The 19,836-nt window shown below is 37.3% G+C and overlaps 1 protein-coding gene across 1 annotated transcript in view; it reads left to right on the top strand.

Annotated features, from left to right (window-relative positions):
• Nucleotides 1-19,547, top strand: part of LOC137240176 (protein SPT2 homolog) — a 238,723-nt gene extending 219,176 nt beyond the window's left edge. Inside the window, exons 3-4 of the mRNA XM_067766115.1 lie at nt 18,740-18,940; nt 19,003-19,547. Of these exons, the coding sequence (XP_067622216.1) occupies nt 18,740-18,940; nt 19,003-19,191 (390 nt within the window). The 3' untranslated portion in view covers nt 19,192-19,547. The remainder of the gene's footprint in view (nt 1-18,739; nt 18,941-19,002) is intronic.
• The last annotated feature ends 289 nt before the right edge of the window (nt 19,548-19,836 follow it).

The following is a 19,836-nucleotide window of genomic DNA, read 5'->3' as shown; positions in this document are numbered from 1 at the left end:
GGCGATTTCAATGCCCATCATGATCTATGGCATTCAAACTTGCGGGCGGACAGTAGGGGTGAGATGTTGGCGGATCAAATAGAAGAAACGACGTTCTGCACAATAAACGGAGACGCCCCCACACGTATGGTAGGAAGCTGTCACAGCTCGCCAGATATCTCAATCGTGAGCGCAGAACTCGTAAACTGCGTCAACTGGCAGCCGATGGTAACATTGGCATCCGACCACCTGCCCATACTTATTTCGCTTGAGCGTACCGCCGACTTCATCGTCACTGAAAAACGCACTTTCATAAACTTCAAAAAAGGAAAGTGGGAAGAATATAAATCCTTTACAGACAGCCGCTTTGGTGCCCTCCCTATCCCGACTGATGCCCGCCAAGGGGAGCGTGCCTTCCGTAAGGTCATTAAATCCGCCTCGGCACATTTCATTCCCGCCGGGAGAATTCCCGAAATCCGGCCCCACTTCCCGGCGGAGGCCGCAAACTTAGCGAGAGAACGTGACCTTATAAGACAGCTTGATCCAGGCGACCCCCAAATAAGGGATATAAACCAACGCATCAGATTGCTTGTGGATGAACACAAGCGGGCGAAATGGGAGGAGCACCTAAGAGGTTGTAACCTCTCTACCGGTGTATGTAAACTTTGGTCCACCGTAAAGTCCCTATCGAATACAACTAAGCACAAAGACAAAGTTTCCATCGCCTTTGGCGACAAAGTGCTGTCGGACGCGAAAAAATGCGCGAGCGCTTTCTGCCGACAATATATAATGCATCCTACGGTCGACAAAGATAGACGGAGAGCCAATAGACACGCACATAAACACAAATTCAGCGCGTCTCCAATCACCATCACCGCTAAAGCGGTTGAGGACGCCATGGGTCGTGCTAAACCATCCAAAGCAGTGGGCCCAGACGGCATAGCCATGCCGATGCTTAAAAGCCTAGGGAAAGAGGGTTTCAAATATTTAGCGCATGTCTTCAACCTGTCTCTTTCCACCTTTGTCATACCTGAGAAATGGAAAATGGCCAAGGTGGTCCCGCTACTAAAGCCTGGGAAACCAGCTAACATAGGTGAGTCGTATCGTCCGATATCTCTCCTATCGCCAGTGGCAAAGACGCTTGAAGCCATTTTGCTCCCTTATTTCCAAGCAAATTTGCAGCTAGCCCCCCATTAGCATGGCTTCAGAAAACTCCATAGCACTACCGCCGCGCTAAATGCCATTAGCACCCAGATAAATTGCGGTTTAAATCAATACCCCCACCATAGAACAGTACTCGTAGCGCTAGACCTATCAAAAGCTTTTGATACGGTCAACCATGGCTCGTTACTGCAAGACCTGGAAGGGTCTACCCTTCCCCCATGTCTTAAAAGGTGGACCGCAAATTATCTGGGTGGTCGGCAGGCATCGGTACAATTTGGAAACGAAACATCAAAACCAAGGAGAATTAAACAAGGGGTGCCACAGGGTGGTGTACTATCCCCACTTTTGTTTAATTTCAACATATCTAAGCTACCTTTACTACCGGAAGGAGTCGCAATCGTTTCCTACGCCGATGACAGCACAATAATGGCAACAGGCCCAGGCCCAAAGATCGATGCGCTATGCAATAAAATAAACGGCTACCTCCCTGATATCTCCAGTTTTTTCGCCTCGCGAAACCTGGCGTTATCACCGACTAAATCTTCCGCGACCTTATTTACAACATGGACGTCCCAAATGTCGACCATTTTGAACATCCACGTCGATGGCACTACGCTACCGACTGTCCTACACCCCAAAATCTTGGGTGTGACGTTTGATCAGGATCTACATTTTGGTGAGCACGCAGCCGCAATTGTTCCGAGAATTCAGAGCCGTAACAAAATCGTCAAATCCCTCGCTGGCAGTACTTGGGGAAAAGATAAAGAAACGCTCATGACTACATACAAACAGCATCCCAACAGACATCTGATTGATGAACCAGCACCGCCTAGGGGCTTAAGGAGTCATCTCCGTAAGCATTTTGAGGAAATACGACACCTGAGAACCCAGCCATATGAAGTGAAAAAACACAAGCAGGTCCTTGGCGAACTCCATAAATAGGCGTCGGACCTTTATGCCGGGAATTTCCCGGTGAATCCAGTACTTAACGAAAATTATCCAAAACTCGCGGAAGAGGAACGCATACTCCCCAGGGAAACGCGCGTCACTCTTGCTCAACTTCGTTCTGGATATTGTAACAGGTTAAACTCTTACCTATCCAGAATCAACCCCGACATACAAAATGTATGCCCCGCTTGCAATGTGTCCCCACATGACACCAACCATCTCTTCAATTGTAATGTGGAACCAACGCCTCTAAAACCCCTTTCCTTATGGTCCACTCCTGTTGAAACGGCAAGTTTCCTTGGACTCCTGTTAGAGGATATTGATGACAATTTGTGATTGATCGCGGCAATTAGGTGGGGCGAGCATTGCTACAACAACAACAACAACAACAACGAGGGTTACAACACAGTGCAGTGATGAGTGTGTGATAAAAAAAAAAACTAAAAAAAATTCACTGACTGTCTTGCCTTGAGCTGTGTCGGGTAACCCTTACCACTGGTGGGGGGAATTACCCGATAGTCAAAAGGCGTTGTGTGTTTATTAAATACGAAATCTAACAATTTCACGTGCTTTGCCTTTTTTTTGTAACTATCACGGAATGCACCTTACGTACGTAAAATCACGTAAATAGAAAAAAAATTTGTGCAACCAAGCAACCACGCACCTTGTGTTTCTAAAGTTGATCGTTGGGCTGCGCTGTGTTGATGTGATAAATGGACTGTATGTGATGTGATCTCGATGTTAATGGACTGTATGTGATGTCGATGAGTGGACTGTTGATGTTGTGATGATGATGTGATAATGTATTGAAGGATTGTATGTGATGATTTTGATGACGGGATGATTTTATGGCTGTAAGTGTGTTGTACTGACCAGTTGGACTGTATGCGTTGCTCGTTCGTTTTGTTCTTCGCTGGTTGATTTTAATTGTCTGTGAATTTGATACCTTTTATAAATAATATCTAAGCTCTCAGGTTCTTCCACACGTGCTGGTTAATTTATGATGGTAAAAAATTTGCTGTGTTTCGGAATATTAACTTCCTCGGCGCGTAAGGACCAAATGTTTTGCGGGGCAGTGTGGCTCCGGGATGATCGGGCGCGATGCACGCAAATAGAAAGAAATAAAATAGTGAATTAATAACGAGTAATCACAATTTATTTATAAACAAAGAAGATTATATGTACGAAGTAAAATAATTAATTCACACACCACTTAGCAAATTCAAAGCATAAAAATATAAATTTATTAATTCCAAATGCGTAAATATGAACGGGATTATAATTCAGAAAAAGATATATTAGTTAACGAAAAAACATTAATTATATGCACACTTCACTCTGCACTTGGTAAATTCACATTTATGACAATGATTAATCAAGTATCAATTAAATAACAATCGCAAAAATATTAAAATGTAAAATGTGGAAAAGATTGGCTCTAGATTACTCACCTGGGGCTAGCTGGTGGCTCATGAACGTTCCAAAATAGAAGGAGTCAAACCCCCAAAAAGTCCGCGGCACCTGCCGATAGCTAAATTTCGTTGAGTTTTTCCCCTTCAAAGTTAGCTCTCAGCTGGTGTTAGCCGTTACCGGTATTAATAATAAAATAACTAATGCGCGCGTTAGGGTGGTCCGAAATATTTAGGCTGTTGGCCTAAACAGATAGCAGAAGGGAAAAACGACAAAACTTCAGCACAAGCTTCTCAGTTTCAAGCTGCTATTTCTAGCGTGCAATTCCAAACGTTGCTGTTGTTGTTGTAGCGATAAGGACACTCCTTGATGACCTTGGGGAGTGTTATCGATGTTGATGGTCTTTTGCCGGATGCAGATCCGGTACTTCCGGTAACAAGCACAATAAAGGTACCAGCCCGACTATCTCGGGAAACGATTTGTGATGACCACATGAAACCTTCTAGGCCATACCGCACTCCTACCCCCTTGATCCATAAGGAGTTCGGGGTCGCCAGAGCCTCGGCTGTTAATGAAACAGTATTCGCCACGGGTAGGTGAGGTGACAATTGTATTGGAGAAGCTATATAGTGCGCTGGCAACCCCTTGAGAGAGTTGCGCTACACAAGAATCAATTAAATAGATGCAACGTTGATACTGAGAGTGTCTCAGATTATTATAGGGTCAATTCCTTGATGCATTCATAACTCATATCAATAGCCGTTACTTGAAACACCAACTGATTTTCGAAAATTTCTGTGTTTTGTTCCCCATTAATGAATACAACGCTGAAAAAATGCAATAAACTGCATGAATTTTATGAAAGTGTTGTGAACTGTTCCAAAACTGAGTTTGCAATGGAAGTCAAAATGCGGAGAAGGCGAGTCGATGGTCAGAATTTTAAAAACGTGTTTGATGCACTTGAGGTGGGTACAATTTTGATAATTACTTACAAAATTTGTATGCTATATTTCTTATTTATCTTATTTTTTCAGATGGTGAATCCAAATGCTTTCGAACATGTAAATAAGACATTGCCCACATTTTCTGCCCTCAGAAGGTTAAAATCATACTTGCGGAGTACAATCAGTCAAGAACGTTTGAATGGACTCGCTTCATTGAATATCCATATTGAACACCACTTTCTGTAAACGAAGTACTAGAAGGGTTTTTCAAACAACCCAGGCGTTTGTAAGGAAATCATTATGGGAATAATTAGTTTCTTTATGCTGTATGTGTTTAACGCTTGAATATAAAGCCATATTTTACTGACCGATTTTGGCTACGAACCAATTTTCATGTCATAAAAAAGGTACGAAAAATACCTCACATCTACACCATCTTCTTCAATTTTGTAATTATCAAGCTTGAGGTGCCCAATTTACAAGCTGAAGCAAATTTAAAGTATTTTTCGTACCTTTTTTACGACATAAAAATTGGTTAGTAGCCAAAATCGGTCAGTGCTGATATTCTTAATAAAAGTGCATATGTTAATTTGTTTTTTATGTTTTGCCGGTAACACCGTCATTTTAACTTTGGTACTTTCTATCAACATCTCCATGGGAGGGGTTTGAGATCAAAAACGTGACAAAACATTAGTATGGAACGGGAATTCATGTGAAGCTTTTGAATGCATTAAAGATAAATTTTCATCTACGATACTGTTAAATCAGTTTAACAAAGATGCTAAATTATCTTTAACAGTAGATGCATCTAACATAGCGATTGGGGGCGTTATACAACAAAATTACAATAATAAATTTGAACCCATTGCGCTCTTTTCTAAAAAACTTTCTCGAACTAAAATTAAATACAGTCTTTTGATAGGGAATTATTGGCAATGTATAAGGGGTATTCCATCCCATTTCAACCAATTTTGAACCCGACCCCTTTAGAATTGGCTGAAAGTTTTTCTTCTTTTTCTAGGCTACGAAAGACGTTTTTCAGAAGTTTTTCAAATTTTTTCATCGAACTCAAAAAAAATTATGAATTTTTAAAAAAACACCGTTTTTGTTTTAAAATGCTATAACTTTTTCAAAAATTGACCGTTTGGGATCTTTTTTTTCAAAATTTGTTTTTAAATGTACTTTTCGGAAAAAATACAAAAAAAATTTTAAAGTTTTTTTTTTCAATTATATAAATTCAATAAATTCTCGGCCCACTCCGGGATTAGTGGGGATGATTGCAGAATTGATTGAAGTTTTTTATGAGAAAAACAAAAAAAAAAAAAGGGCGAAATTCAAAAAATCTCGAAAAACTGGAAAATTAAAAAAAAGATCTTTAAATTTTTGTTTTGAATCTCTTCGAAAAGGACATTTAAAAACAAATTTTTAAAAAAATAAAGATCCCAAACGGTCTGTTTATGAAAATGTTATAGCATTTTGAAAACAAAAACGGTGTTTTTTTAAAAATTCAAAATTTTTTTTTGAGTTGGATGGAAAAATTTGAAAAACTTCTGAAAAACGTCTCTCGTAAGCTAGAAAAAGAAGAAAAACTTTCAGCCAATTCTAAAGGGGTCGGGTTAAAAATTAGTCGAAATGGGATGGAATACCCCATATAAATATTAAACATTTTAGATACCTTTTGAAAAGACGGCAATTTACAGTTTATACGGACCATAAACCATTGACCACTGCCTTAAATTCAAAAAACAGAACGGAGTCCCAGACAAACGAGACATTTGGAATTCATAGCACAGTTCACTGATGACATACAGCATATTAAAGGAGAATCCAATGTTGTCGCGGATACTCTGTCCAGAGCCTTTGAAGTTCGTGCAATACAGACTTCGGAACTGAGCTTTAAAATTTTACAAACGGAACAACATTATGATACTGATTTAAATAAGCTTATAACTGATCCTCAATTTTTATACTCAGTTGAGCAGAGCTCACAGAGTATATTAACTTTGATTGGATAACGGTTGGTTGTACAGGTATAAAGGAATCGAGATAGATATAGACTTCCATATATCAAAATCATCAGGATCGAAAAAAAGTTTGATTGAGCCATGTCCGTCCGTCCGTCCGTCCGTTAACACGATAACTTGAGTAAATTTTGAGGTATCTTGATGAAATTTAGTATGTAGGTTCCTGAGCACTCTTCTCAGAGAGCTATTTAAAATGAACAATATCGGACTATAACCACGCCCACTTTTTCGATATCGAAAATTTCGAAAAACCGAAAAAATGCGATAATTCATTACCAAAGACGAATAAAAGGATGAAACTTGGTAGATGGGTTGAACTTATGACGCAGAATATAAAATTAGTAAAATTTTGGTCAATGGGCGTGGCACCGCCCACTTTTAAAAGAAGGTAATTTAAAAGTTTTACAAGCTGTAATTTGGCAGTCGTTGAAGATATCATGATGAAATTTGGCAGGAACGTTACTCCTATTACTATATGTATGCTTAGTAAAAATTAGCAAAATCGGAGAGCGACCACGCCCACTTAAAAAAAAAAAAATTTTTAAGTCAAATTTTAACAAAAAATTTAATATCTTTACAGTATATAAGTAAATTATGTCAAGATTCAACTCCAGTAATGATATGGTGAAACAAAATGCAAAAATAAAAGAAAATTTCAAAATAGGCGTGGCTCCGCCCTTTTTCATTTAATTTGTCTAGGATACTTTTAATGCCATAAGTCGAACAAAAATTTGCCAATCCTTGTGAAATTTGATAGGGACTTAGATTCTTGGACGATAACTTATTTCTGTGAAAAAGGGCGAAATCGGTTGAAGCCACGCCCAGTTTTTATACACAGTCGACCGTCTGTCCTTCCGCTCGGCCGTTAACACGATAACTTGAGCAAAAATCGATATATCTTTACTAAACTCAGTTCACGTACTTATCTGAACTCACTTTGTATTAGTATAAAAAATGGCCGAAATCGGACTATGACCACGCCCACTTTTTCGATATCGAAAGTTACGAAAAATTTAAAAAATGCTATAATTCTATACCAAATACGAAAAAAGGATGAAACATGGTAATTGGATTGGTTTATTGACGCAAAATATAACTTTAGAAAAAAACTTTGTAAAATGGGTGTGACACCCACCATATTAAGTAGAAGAAAATGAAAAAGTTCTGCAGGGCGAAATAAAAAACCCTTGAAATCTTTGCAGGAATACTGTTCGTGGTATTATATATACTAGTATCGCCTGTGGTCGAAATTCGACCAACTCTTATTTTTTTCAGTTCAGTTTATGAATCCAGTGTTGGTGGTAGTGATATAATGCGTTAATAGTTAAGCAGTGAGCGGAAATATAGCAAACTGGTCTAACTTACTTAAATTTTTCATTAAGACATTGTAATTTTTATTGTATTTTCTTAAATTTTCTACAAAATTTTCAAATGTAATTATAACCTCTTGGTATGGAGCTCCTTAAACAAAAATATAAAAAATATGTAAAATCAAAAGAAATTGACATAGACTTAAGGTGAAATTACTTGAAATTAAATTGTAAAACAGGTTTTTCCACACCACCCGGGAGGACCCCGTTGGGGCGCTACCGAAGTTAGTTTTGTGTGCTCGGTTCCCCAGTAGGCCTATATCTCCCATATACATATATCGCCCATTTACTTCAATAGTGTCATAATTCAAAAACACGAACTTTCAGTTAAAAACGAAGAAATGTGCTTAAGGAATTTAGCCTATTTCACGCCACCCGTTAGGTATGCAATTGGCGCTTTACCGAGTTTAATTTTGTATAAATACATATGTAGTATGAACATAAGTGTGACACAAAACGACAATTTCGAATAGAATAGAGGATACCTTCATACAAAATAAAAATATAAAAAAATTATGTAATGAGAAAGAAGGCAGAGTTTACTAAAAAAAACTAAATGAAAGAAAAAAATAAAGTACTTAAAGTGCGAAAAAATTAAGTGATGTGAATAAACAGTTATATATAAAAACGCAATAAGTGCACTTGGACCTTTTTCCGGGTTTTAATGTTATCATTGTGGAAATATGAAGATTCTAATATTCGGATATTTAATGTTGGGATTCCCATTGAGATCTTTGTACGTAATTAATTTTTATTAAATTTGTAAACATTCATATTCATGAAATAGAGATGAATATATATGACCATATCTACCATAAAATATCGTCTGTGAACGATATAATACTAAGATATAGCAAAGCAGAATAAATTAGAAAAAAAAAGAAAAAGAAACAAAAACATTGAAATTATTCACGCAAACATATTTACTAAAATAAAATTGATTTCATAATTTTAAGCGACATAAACAAATTAGGATTATGGGATCTAGGCATCCGATTAATGGGCATATAATCTAACAAAGTTAGCCTAATAATAAATACTAGTATCGCCTGTGGCATAGTGTACAAGTACAAGTGTGTTGACTTATCTGTCAAGGGGCTTAGATTCTTGGACGATAACTTATTTCTGTGAAAAAGGGCGAAATCGGTTGAAGCCACGCCCAGTTTTTATACACAGTCGACCGTCTGTCCTTCCGCTCGGCCGTTAACACGATAACTTGAGCAAAAATCGATATATCTTTACTAAACTCAGTTCACGTACTTATCTGAACTCACTTTGTATTAGTATAAAAAATGGCCGAAATCGGACTATGACCACGCCCACTTTTTCGATATCGAAAGTTACGAAAAATTTAAAAAATGCCATAATTCTATACCAAATACGAAAAAAGGATGAAACATGGTAATTGGATTGGTTTATTGACGCAAAATATAACTTTAGAAAAAAACTTTGTAAAATGGGTGTGACACCTACCATATTAAGTAGAAGAAAATGAAAAAGTTCTGCAGGGCGAAATAAAAAACCCTTGAAATCTTTGCAGGAATACTGTTCGTGGTATTATATATACTAGTATCGCCTGTGGTCGAAATTCGACCAACTCTTATTTTTTTCAGTTCAGTTTATGAATCCAGTGTTGGTGGTAGTGATATAATGCGTTAATAGTTAAGCAGTGAGCGGAAATATAGCAAACTGGTCTAACTTACTTAAATTTTTCATTAAGACATTGTAATTTTTATTGTATTTTCTTAAATTTTCTACAAAATTTTCAAATGTAATTATAACCTCTTGGTATGGAGCTCCTTAAACAAAAATATAAAAAATATGTAAAATCAAAAGAAATTGACATAGACTTAAGGTGAAATTACTTGAAATTAAATTGTAAAACAGGTTTTTCCACACCACCCGGGAGGACCCCGTTGGGGCGCTACCGAAGTTAGTTTTGTGTGCTCGGTTCCCCAGTAGGCCTATATCTCCCATATACATATATCGCCCATTTACTTCAATAGTGTCATAATTCAAAAACACGAACTTTCAGTTAAAAACGAAGAAATGTGCTTAAGGAATTTAGCCTATTTCACGCCACCCGTTAGGTATGCAATTGGCGCTTTACCGAGTTTAATTTTGTATAAATACATATGTAGTATGAACATAAGTGTGACACAAAACGAAAATTTCGAATAGAATAGAGGATACCTTCATACAAAATAAAAATATAAAAAAATTATGTAATGAGAAAGAAGGCAGAGTTTACTAAAAAAAACTAAATGAAAGAAAAAAATAAAGTACTTAAAGTGCGAAAAAATTAAGTGATGTGAATAAACAGTTATATATAAAAACACAATAAGTGCACTTGGACCTTTTTCCGGGTTTTAATGTTATCATTGTGGAAATATGAAGATTCTAATATTCGGATATTTAATGTTGGGATTCCCATTGAGATCTTTGTACGTAATTAATTTTTATTAAATTTGTAAACATTCATATTCATGAAATGGAGATGAATATATATGACCATATCTACCATAAAATATCGTCTGTGAACGATATAATACTAAGATATAGCAAAGCAGAATAAATTAGAAAAAAAAAGAAAAAGAAACAAAAACATTGAAATTATTCACGCAAACATATTTACTAAAATAAAATTGATTTCATAATTTTAAGCGACATAAACAAATTAGGATTATGGGATCTAGGCATCCGATTAATGGGCATATAATCTAACAAAGTTAGCCTAATAATAAATACTAGTATCGCCTGTGGCATAGTGTACAAGTACAAGTGTGTTGACTTATCTGTCAAGCATTCTGACAGGCACTCGCTGGATTCGGCAGACCGAAAATGACAGCGAATTCAAAATGGATACCATTACCGAATGCGCCGAATGATTGAAAAAGTCGAGACGATTGGTGGACTTCGGAAAAACATAACGGGAAATTCTTGGTTGTCGTCGTTGGTTTGGTTGAAAACGGTAAAAAAGTGTTTTGTGCAAAAACGTAAAACACTGAAACAGGGTTTATGTAGGCGCAAAAGTGTTGCTGTGGTGCATAATTTTTTTCACTTTATTTCGTGGCGGAAAAATTTCACATGGAATTATTCACTCTTGTTCCTGAGGGTTTTTTTTACTTTTCCTGCCATGGCTCAATTATATGGTTGGCTGCCGTGGTGGTAAAAAAAATTATTTGTTAAATAATAATTTCACATCACTTTCAGTTATATGTTCAATAAATGAATCTAGTTTAGCGCATTATTTCGCCACAACACCCAAGAATTGCAAAGTTTTATAATTTCGCTCCATTTCATTCGCCTAATACCGTTTTCCCACAGAAACTTAATCAAATCACAATTCTATTTAATGAAATAATTAAGTTTCCCTTTTCATACAGGCGCTTTTGTTTCATTAAGCGAACATCTGTCAACAGCCCCAAAAAATAATTCGTTTTTAGAAAAAATAGTTAAAATTGAAAGCAGCCGTTTTCTTTTTAACTATAAATACAATCAAAATAAAACGCATGGGGAACTACCCATAGATGTTGCTCCTAACCAAATATGTGACTAATTTCGAAAAAGCCATATTATCTTTTGCAGCAAATGCAGCGAAAATTAAATTTAGAATTTTTTCGTGTTTTTCTATTTTTTGTAAATTATTGAAAATAATTTATTTTTGATTGTCATTTCTTACATTGACAATAAAATTCGAAGCTCTAAACAAAACCGATTCAATTTTTCACTCGATTAGGCATTCAATAAAGCAATAATGAGATAATTAAAAATTTGTATTTTGTATGGAAGATTGAGTTCAATTAGGCCTTTAATGGAGAAAAGTTCATTAATTATTTCATTAAGCCTATGTGTGAAATTGGCATAACACCGACACATAAAACATAATTTCATGAAAAGCAAATAAAAATTAACATAAAATACATCAAACCGTTCTACATTTCTACAAATATGCCGATATTTAGAATTATATATGCCGATATAAGAATTAAAAAAGTTATTTTGTCAAAACTTTTTATACAGAATATAAATATTTGAGTTGACAAGTTTCTAAATTTTTAGCGTTGAACCTTTTTGTAGCAACCCTGTTATGTGAATATGCACACATACATACACGAAATTACAAAAATTTATTTCCACGTTTCTACAATAGTGTATAAGTGAGATTTAATTTATACATTATTATTGAATTTTAATATTTTGATAAGAATTAATAGCCTTTATATTAAATAATATATTTTTTATACTCAGTTGAGCAGAGCTCACAGAGTATATTAACTTTGATTGGATAACGGTTGGTTGTTATACTCAGTTGAGCAGAGCTCACAGAGTATATTAACTTTGATTGGATAACGGTTGGTTGTACAGGTATAAAGGAATCGAGATAGATATAGACTTCCATATATCAAAATCATCAGTATCGAAAAAAATTCGATTGAGCCATGTCCGTCCGTCCGTTAACACGATAACTTGAGTAAATTTTGAGGTATCTTGATGAAATTTGGTATGTAGGTTCCTGGGCACTCATCTCAGATCGCTATTTCAAATGAACGATATCGGACAATAACCACGCCCACTTTTTCGATATCGAAAATTTCGAAAAATCGAAAAAGTGCGATAATTCATTACCAAATATGGATTAAGCGATGAAACTTGGTAGGTGAGTTGAACTTATGACGCAGAATAGAAAACTAGTAAAATTTTGGACAATAGGCGTGGCACCGCCCACTTTTAAAAGAAGGTAATTTAGAAGTTTTGCAAGCTGTAATTTGGCAGTCGTTGAAGATATCATGATGAAATTTGGCAGGAACGTTACCCTTAATACTATATGTCTGCTTAATAAAAATTAGCAAAATCGGAGAACGACCACGCCCACTTTTTAAAAATTTCTTTTTAAATTCAAATTTTAAAAGAAAAGTTAATATCTTTACAGTATATAAGTAAATTATGTCAACATTCAACCCAAGTAATGATATGGTGCAACAAAATAGAAAAATAAAAGAAAATTTCAAAATGGGCGGGGCTCCGCCCTTTTTCATTTAATTTGTCTAGGATACTTTTAATGCCATAAATCGAACAAAAATTTACCAATCCTTCTGAAATTTGGTAGAGGCTTAGATTCTAGAACGATAACTATTTTCTGTGAAAAAGGGCGAAATCGGTTGAAGCCACGCCCAGTTTTTATACACAGTCGACCGTCTCTCTTTCCGCTCGGCCGTTAACACGATAACTTGAGCAAAAATCGATATATCTTTACTAAACTCAGTTCACGTACTTATCTCAACTCACTTTGTATTGGTGTAAAAAATGGCCGAAATCCGACTATGACCACGCCCACTTTTTCGATATCGAAAATTACGAAAAATGAAAAAAATGCCATAATTATATACCAAATACGAAAAAAGGGATGAAACATGGTAATTGTATTGGTCTATTGACGCAAAATATAACTTTAGAAAAAAATTTGGTAAAATGGGTGTGACACCTACCATATTAAGTAGAAGAAAATGAAAAAAATTTGCAGGGCGAAATCGTACAAACACATTCTAGAGTCATCCCTGGTCCACCTTTATGGCGATATCTCGAAAAGGCGTCCACATATAGAACTAAGGACCACTCCTTTTTAAAATACTCATTAACACCTTTCATTTGATACCCATATCGTACAAAAAAATTCTAGAGTCACCCCTGGCCCACCTTTATGGCGATATTTCGAAAAGGCGTCCACCTATAGAACTAAGGCCCACGCCCTTTTAAAATACTCATTAACACCTTTCATTTGATACCCATATCGTACAAACAAATTCTAGAGTCACCCCTGGTCCACGTTTATGGCGATATTTCGAAAAGGCGTCCACCTATAGAACTAAGGCCCACGCCCTTTTAAAATACTCATTAGCACCTTTCATTTGATACCCATATAGTACAAACAAAATCTAGAGTCACCCCTGGTCCACCTTTATGGCGATATTTCGAAAAGGCGTCCACCTATAGAACTAAGGCCCACGCCCTTTTAAAATACTCATTAACACCTTTCATTTGATACCCATATAGTACAAACAAATTCTAGAGTCACCCCTGGTCCACGTTTATGGCGATATCTCGAAAAGGCGTCCACACATAGAACTAAGGCCCACTCCTTTTTAAAATACTCATTAACACCTTTCATTTGATACCCATATCGTACAAACAAATTCTATAGTCGCCCCTGGTCCACCTTTATGGCGATATTCCGAAAAGGCGTCCACCTATAGAACTAAGGCCCACGTCCTTTTAAGATACTCATTAACACCTTTCATTTGATACCCATATCGTACAAACAAATTCTATAGTCACCCCTGGTCCACGTTTATGGCGATATCTCGAAAAGGCATCCGCCTATGGAACAAAGGCCCACGCCCTTTTAAAATACTCATTAGCACCTTTCATTTGATACCCATATAGTACAAACAAATTGTAGAGTCACCCCTGGTCCACCTTTATGGCGATATTTCGAAAAGGCGTCCACCTATAGAACTAAGGCCAACGCCCTTTTAAAATACTCATTAACACCTTTCATTTGATACCCACATCGTAAAAACAAATTCTAGAGTCACCCCTGGTCCACGTTTATGGCGATATCTCGAAAAGGCATCCACCTATAGAACTAAGGCCCACGCCCTTTTAAAATACTCATTAACACCTTTAGTTTGATACCCATATCGTACAAACAAATTCTAGAGTCACCCCTGATCCACCTTTATGGCGATATTTCGAAAAGGCGTCCACCTATAGAACTAAGGCCCACGCCCTTTTAAAATACTCATTAACACCTTTCATTTGATACCCATATCGTACAAACAAATTCTAGAGTCACCCCTGGTCCACCTTTATGGCGATATCTCGAAAAGGCGTCCACCTATAGAACTAAGGCCCACTCCCTTTTAAAATACTCATTAACACCTTTCATTTGATACCCATATTGTGCAAACGCATTCTAGAGTCACCCCGGCTCACTTTTATAACGATATTCCGAACAGGCGTCCACCTATAGAACTAAGGCCCACGCCCTTTTAAAATACTCATTAACACCTTTCATTTGATACCCATATCGTACAAACAAATTCTAGAGTCACCCCTGGTCCACCTTTATGGCGATATCTCGAAAAGGCGTCCACACATAGAACTAAGGCCCACTCCTTTTTAAAATACTCATTAACACCTTTCATTTGATACCCATATCGTACAAACAAATTCTAGAGTCACCCCTGGTCCATCTTTATGGCGATATCTCGAAACGGCGTCCATCTATAGAACTTAGGCCCACGCCCTTTTAAAATACTCATTAATACCTTTCATTTGATACCCATATTGTACAAAATAAATTCTAGAGTCACCCCTGGTCCACCTTTATGGCGATATCTCGAAAAGGCGTCCACCTATAGAACTTAGGCCCACTCGCTTTTAAAATTATCATTAACACATTTCATTTGATACCCATATCGTACAAACAAATTCTAGAGTCAGGCCTGGTCCACCTTTATGGCGATATCCCTAAATGGCGTCCATCTATAGAACTATGGCCCACTTCCTCTTAAAATACTCCTTAATACCTTCCATTTGATACACATGTCATACAAACACATTCCAGGGTTACCCTAGGTTCTTTTTACAACGTGGTGATTTTCCCTTACTTTGTCTCCACAGCTCTCAACTGAGTATGTAATGTTCGGTTACACCCGAACTTAGCCTTCCTTACTTGTTAAATTTTTGAGCTGAAGGCCAATTTAAATAAAAACACAACTTTTTGTATTCTAGTTGTATAATTTATTCTTGTCGATATTTCGGCTTTATTCTAAAGCCATCTTCGGGACTAGGGGTATAAAAAAAAACAAACCATTAGAACGTATTCATCATAATGTTTACGTATATACATATAATAAACGACTTACTCATATAAATATGTTCGATCGACTAAATTAGCAATGACCAAAAATCTGTGTTGAAGGTACAAAAAGCGAAAGCATGAAAAATAAACAAATGTACAGAATATCGCAAATGTAAACAAATTTTCAAGAACAGTAAGTATAAACAAAAATTTTACAATAATAAAATACATGTAACAATAAGACATAACTTAGTATGTATATCAACCCCCTTTTGTTTAGTTGTTGTCTTGAAGTATGCTTTTGAAACAACAACAACATACACCGCGCTCTCTTAAATAAGAATATTCAGCATCCAGCATATGTGGATTATGCCTTTCCATTGGAGGTAGAAATGTGAGTAGACTATTAATGTTTAAATTTTTTCTATATATTATACAAAATTTTACCGCTAAAAGTCTAGTTGAGGGGTCGACTGCTAATACGCGTGCAAAAATTTGGTGTACAAATCTCGAGATATAGGCGAAGACGTGGACCCGGGTACCCCTAGAGTGTGTTTATAGAATATGGATATCAAATGAAAGCTGTTGATGAGTGCTTTAGTAGAGGGTAATTTTCATACCCCTGGGTGACTAGGGTCTCGAGCTATAGGCCAAAAAGTGGACTCGGGTACCCCTAGAATGTGTTTATAGAATATTGATATCAAATGAAAGCTGTTGCTTTAATAGAGGGTAATTTTCATACCCCTGGGTGACTAGGGTCTCGAGATATAGGCAAAAACGTGGACGCGGGTACCCCTAGAATGTGTTTATAGAATGTGGATATGTGGAATGTGGGCAGAGTCAGACGGAAAAGGCTTATTAAAATGTATGCAGATTGGTCAAATTCAGGGCAGGCCAACGTCTGCCGGGTCTCCTAGTTGTAAATAATAATAAGTAAATAGTAATAAAACAATTAAAACGCTATTGTAATGTTTTTAGATTGTAATTTCCTTGTATTTCGTTCGGTTTTGGGAATTTAGTTTACACACACCGGTCGTGAAATCGTATTAGGAGGGAAGGCGACAAAAATATAATAGAAAAATACAGAGAAAATAAAGTAGTGTCATATAGGTATAAGGAGAATCTCTAGTTCAAAACTAGTTCATTTATACTACATTCTGAGCCACTAATAGTTTGCCATCTATCTATTTTTTTTGCGTGATTTCAAATGGCGAATTTTACATGACCATGTGCTAGGCGGTGCAAATTGTTCCCGCTGCATTACCTTTTCACTGTTGTTGTTGTAGCAATGCTTCGCCCCACCTAACAGCCGCGACCGATCACAAATTGTCATCAATATCGTCTAACGTGAGTCCAAGGAAACTTGCTGTTTCAACAGGGGTGGACCATAAGGAAAGGGGTGTTAGAGGCGTTGGTTCCACATTACAATTAAAGAGATGGTTGGTGTCATGTGGGGACACATTGCAAGCGGGGCATACATTTTGTATGTCGGGGTTGATTCTGGATAGGTAAGAGTTTAACCTGTTACAGTATCCAGAACGAAGTTGAGCAAGAGTGACACGCGTTTCCCTGGGGAGTATGCGTTCCTCTTCTGCAAGTTTAGGGTATTGTTCTTTGAGTACAGCATGCACCTGGCAATTCCTGGCATAGAAGTCTGACGCCTGTTTGTTGAGTTCATTGAGGACCTGCTTGTGTTTTTCGCTTCATACGGCTGGGTTCTGAGGTGCCGTATTTCCTCAAAATGCTTTTAGCGCGGTGGTAGTGCTATGGAGTTTTCTGAAGCCATGCTGATGAGAGGATAGCTGCAAATTTGCTTGGAAATAAGGGAGCAAAATGGCTTCAAGCGTCTTTGCCACTGGCGATAGGAGAGATATCGGACGATACGACTCTCCTATGTTAGCTGGTTTACCACGCTTTAGTAGCGGGACCACCTTGGCCATTTTCCATTTCTCGGGTATGACAAAGGTGGAAAGAGACAGGTTGAAGGCATGCGCTAAATATTTGAAACCCTCTTTCCCTAGGCTTTTAAGCATCGGCCGTCTGGGCCCACTGCTTTGGATGGCTTAGCGCGACCAATGGCGTCCTCAACCTCTTTAGCGATGACGGTGATTGGTGACCCGCTAAATTTGTGTTTATGTGCGTGTCTGTTGGCCCTCCGTCTATCTTTGTCGACCGTAGAATGCATTATATATTGTCGGCAGAAAGCGCTCGCGCATTTTTTCGCATCCGACAACACTTTGTCGCCAAAGGCGATGGAAACTTTGTCTTTGTGCTTAGTCGGATTCGATAGAGACTTTACGGTGGACCAAAGTTTACCCACACCGGTAGAGAGGTTATAACCTCTTAGGTGCTCCTCCCATTTCGCTCGCTTGTGTTCATCCACAAGCAATCTGATGCGTTGGTTTATATCCCTTATTTGGGGGTCGTAGGGATCAAGCTGTCTTATAAGTAACGTTCTCTCGCTAAGTTTGCGGCCTCCGCCGGGAAGTGGGGCCGGATCTCGGGAATTCTGCCGGCGGGAATGAAACGTGCCGAGGCGGATTCAATGACCTTGCGGAAGGCACGCTCCCCTTGGCGGGCATGAGTCGGGATAGGGAGGGCAGCAAAGAGGTTGTCTGTATAAGATTTATATTCTTCCCACTTTCCTTTTTTGAAGTTTATGAAAGTGCGTTTATCGGTGACGATAAAGTCGGCGGTACGCTCGAGCGAAATAAGTATGGGCAGGTGGTCGGATGCCAATGTTACCATCGGCTGCCAGTTGACGCAGTTTATGAGTTCTGCGCTCACGATTGAGATATCTGGGTGTGACTCTAGAATGCGTTTGCACAATATGGGTATCAAATGTAAGGTGTTAATGCGTATTTTAAAAGGGAGTGATCCTTAGTTCCATAGGTGGACGCCGTTTTGAGATATCGTCGAAGAATTTTCCAATCCCACCTCCTTTCCGCAAAATCCTTGTGACCTCCAGCGTTTATGTGTTGGCATATATTCATGTTAATGTAACTTTTTCGTTTTCTTCGATTCTACTTTCAGAGTAAATATTTGCTATCAATGCGAGACGAGAAATCCAAAAATAAGATAAAGAAAATGCTTAAAGTCACAAAATCTGCCAACAAGTCTGTATTAGAAGATGCAGTTGATGGGGACAATACTGCGGGTTTCATGACTGATCAGGATGATTATGGATATGTCTCAACAGAAGCCAATCCTTTCTATGCAAAATATATTGAAAAGGTAAAAATTATGTGAATACCTTTGAATAAGTAAAATTTAATAAACCATTGTCTTTATTCTAGGTAAAAGACGTCAAGGAGGATAAAGGATTTGCACAAAGTCGTCCACAATCTCCTAAAGACCTCTCAGGCACGAAAGAGTGCGTTAAGGCAGCATTGACACGCGAAATTGAGCGCAGCGTACGAGGAGCATCACGTCCACCGCAAGTACATCTACAAGTAATAGTAGTAGCAATAAATAACCAAGCATAGTCCACCCGCATTCCTTCGAGCTATTCGAAAACACTTTATGATCCAGAAGCTGAACGATTGGAAGAGGAACGAAAGAAGCGTGGAGAAGAACAACAGCGTAGAAAGAATCGAAAACCACTGCCCCACCACCAATGGATTTTCAAGCTTTAATTAAGTTAGCTGAACAAAAACAAAAGGAACCTATTGACATATTACCAGTTGTTAAGAAGGAGCCCGAGCGGTTGCTGACGCAAAAGAAAAAAATGGAATTAGAGGAATAAGTGATAGTAGAAGAATAACTTACATTTGAATTCCAAATATGTGGCTCATTAAAGCAGTTTGTATGTATATGTATAATTTTTAATAAAAGTACGTACATGTGTGCTTAATATTACAAATGCTCTTCGTACTGGCTTTTTTAATAAAATTACAAAAACATAAAATCGTAAAATAAACAGCAATTTTTGACAAAGCATACAGTTTTCTAATTTCAAATTCACTATAAATTAAAATGTGTTTACTTTAGGTTATCAAAAATTTTTAATCATTTTTCAATCAGCTTTCTGAATCTTTTCCGACTATCTTTGAACAATAAATTTTATACTTGTTAAAATTTTACTTTTCATTGAAAATCTTATTTTTTCACGTGCACACATTTTTTCAATC

Source organism: Eurosta solidaginis, chromosome 1 (genome assembly GCF_040869045.1).
Source record: "Eurosta solidaginis isolate ZX-2024a chromosome 1, ASM4086904v1, whole genome shotgun sequence".
NCBI classification, from domain to species: domain Eukaryota; kingdom Metazoa; phylum Arthropoda; class Insecta; order Diptera; family Tephritidae; genus Eurosta; species Eurosta solidaginis.
The sequence above is the reverse complement of the archived record's forward strand: the minus strand, read 5'-3'. Positions and strand labels throughout refer to the sequence as shown.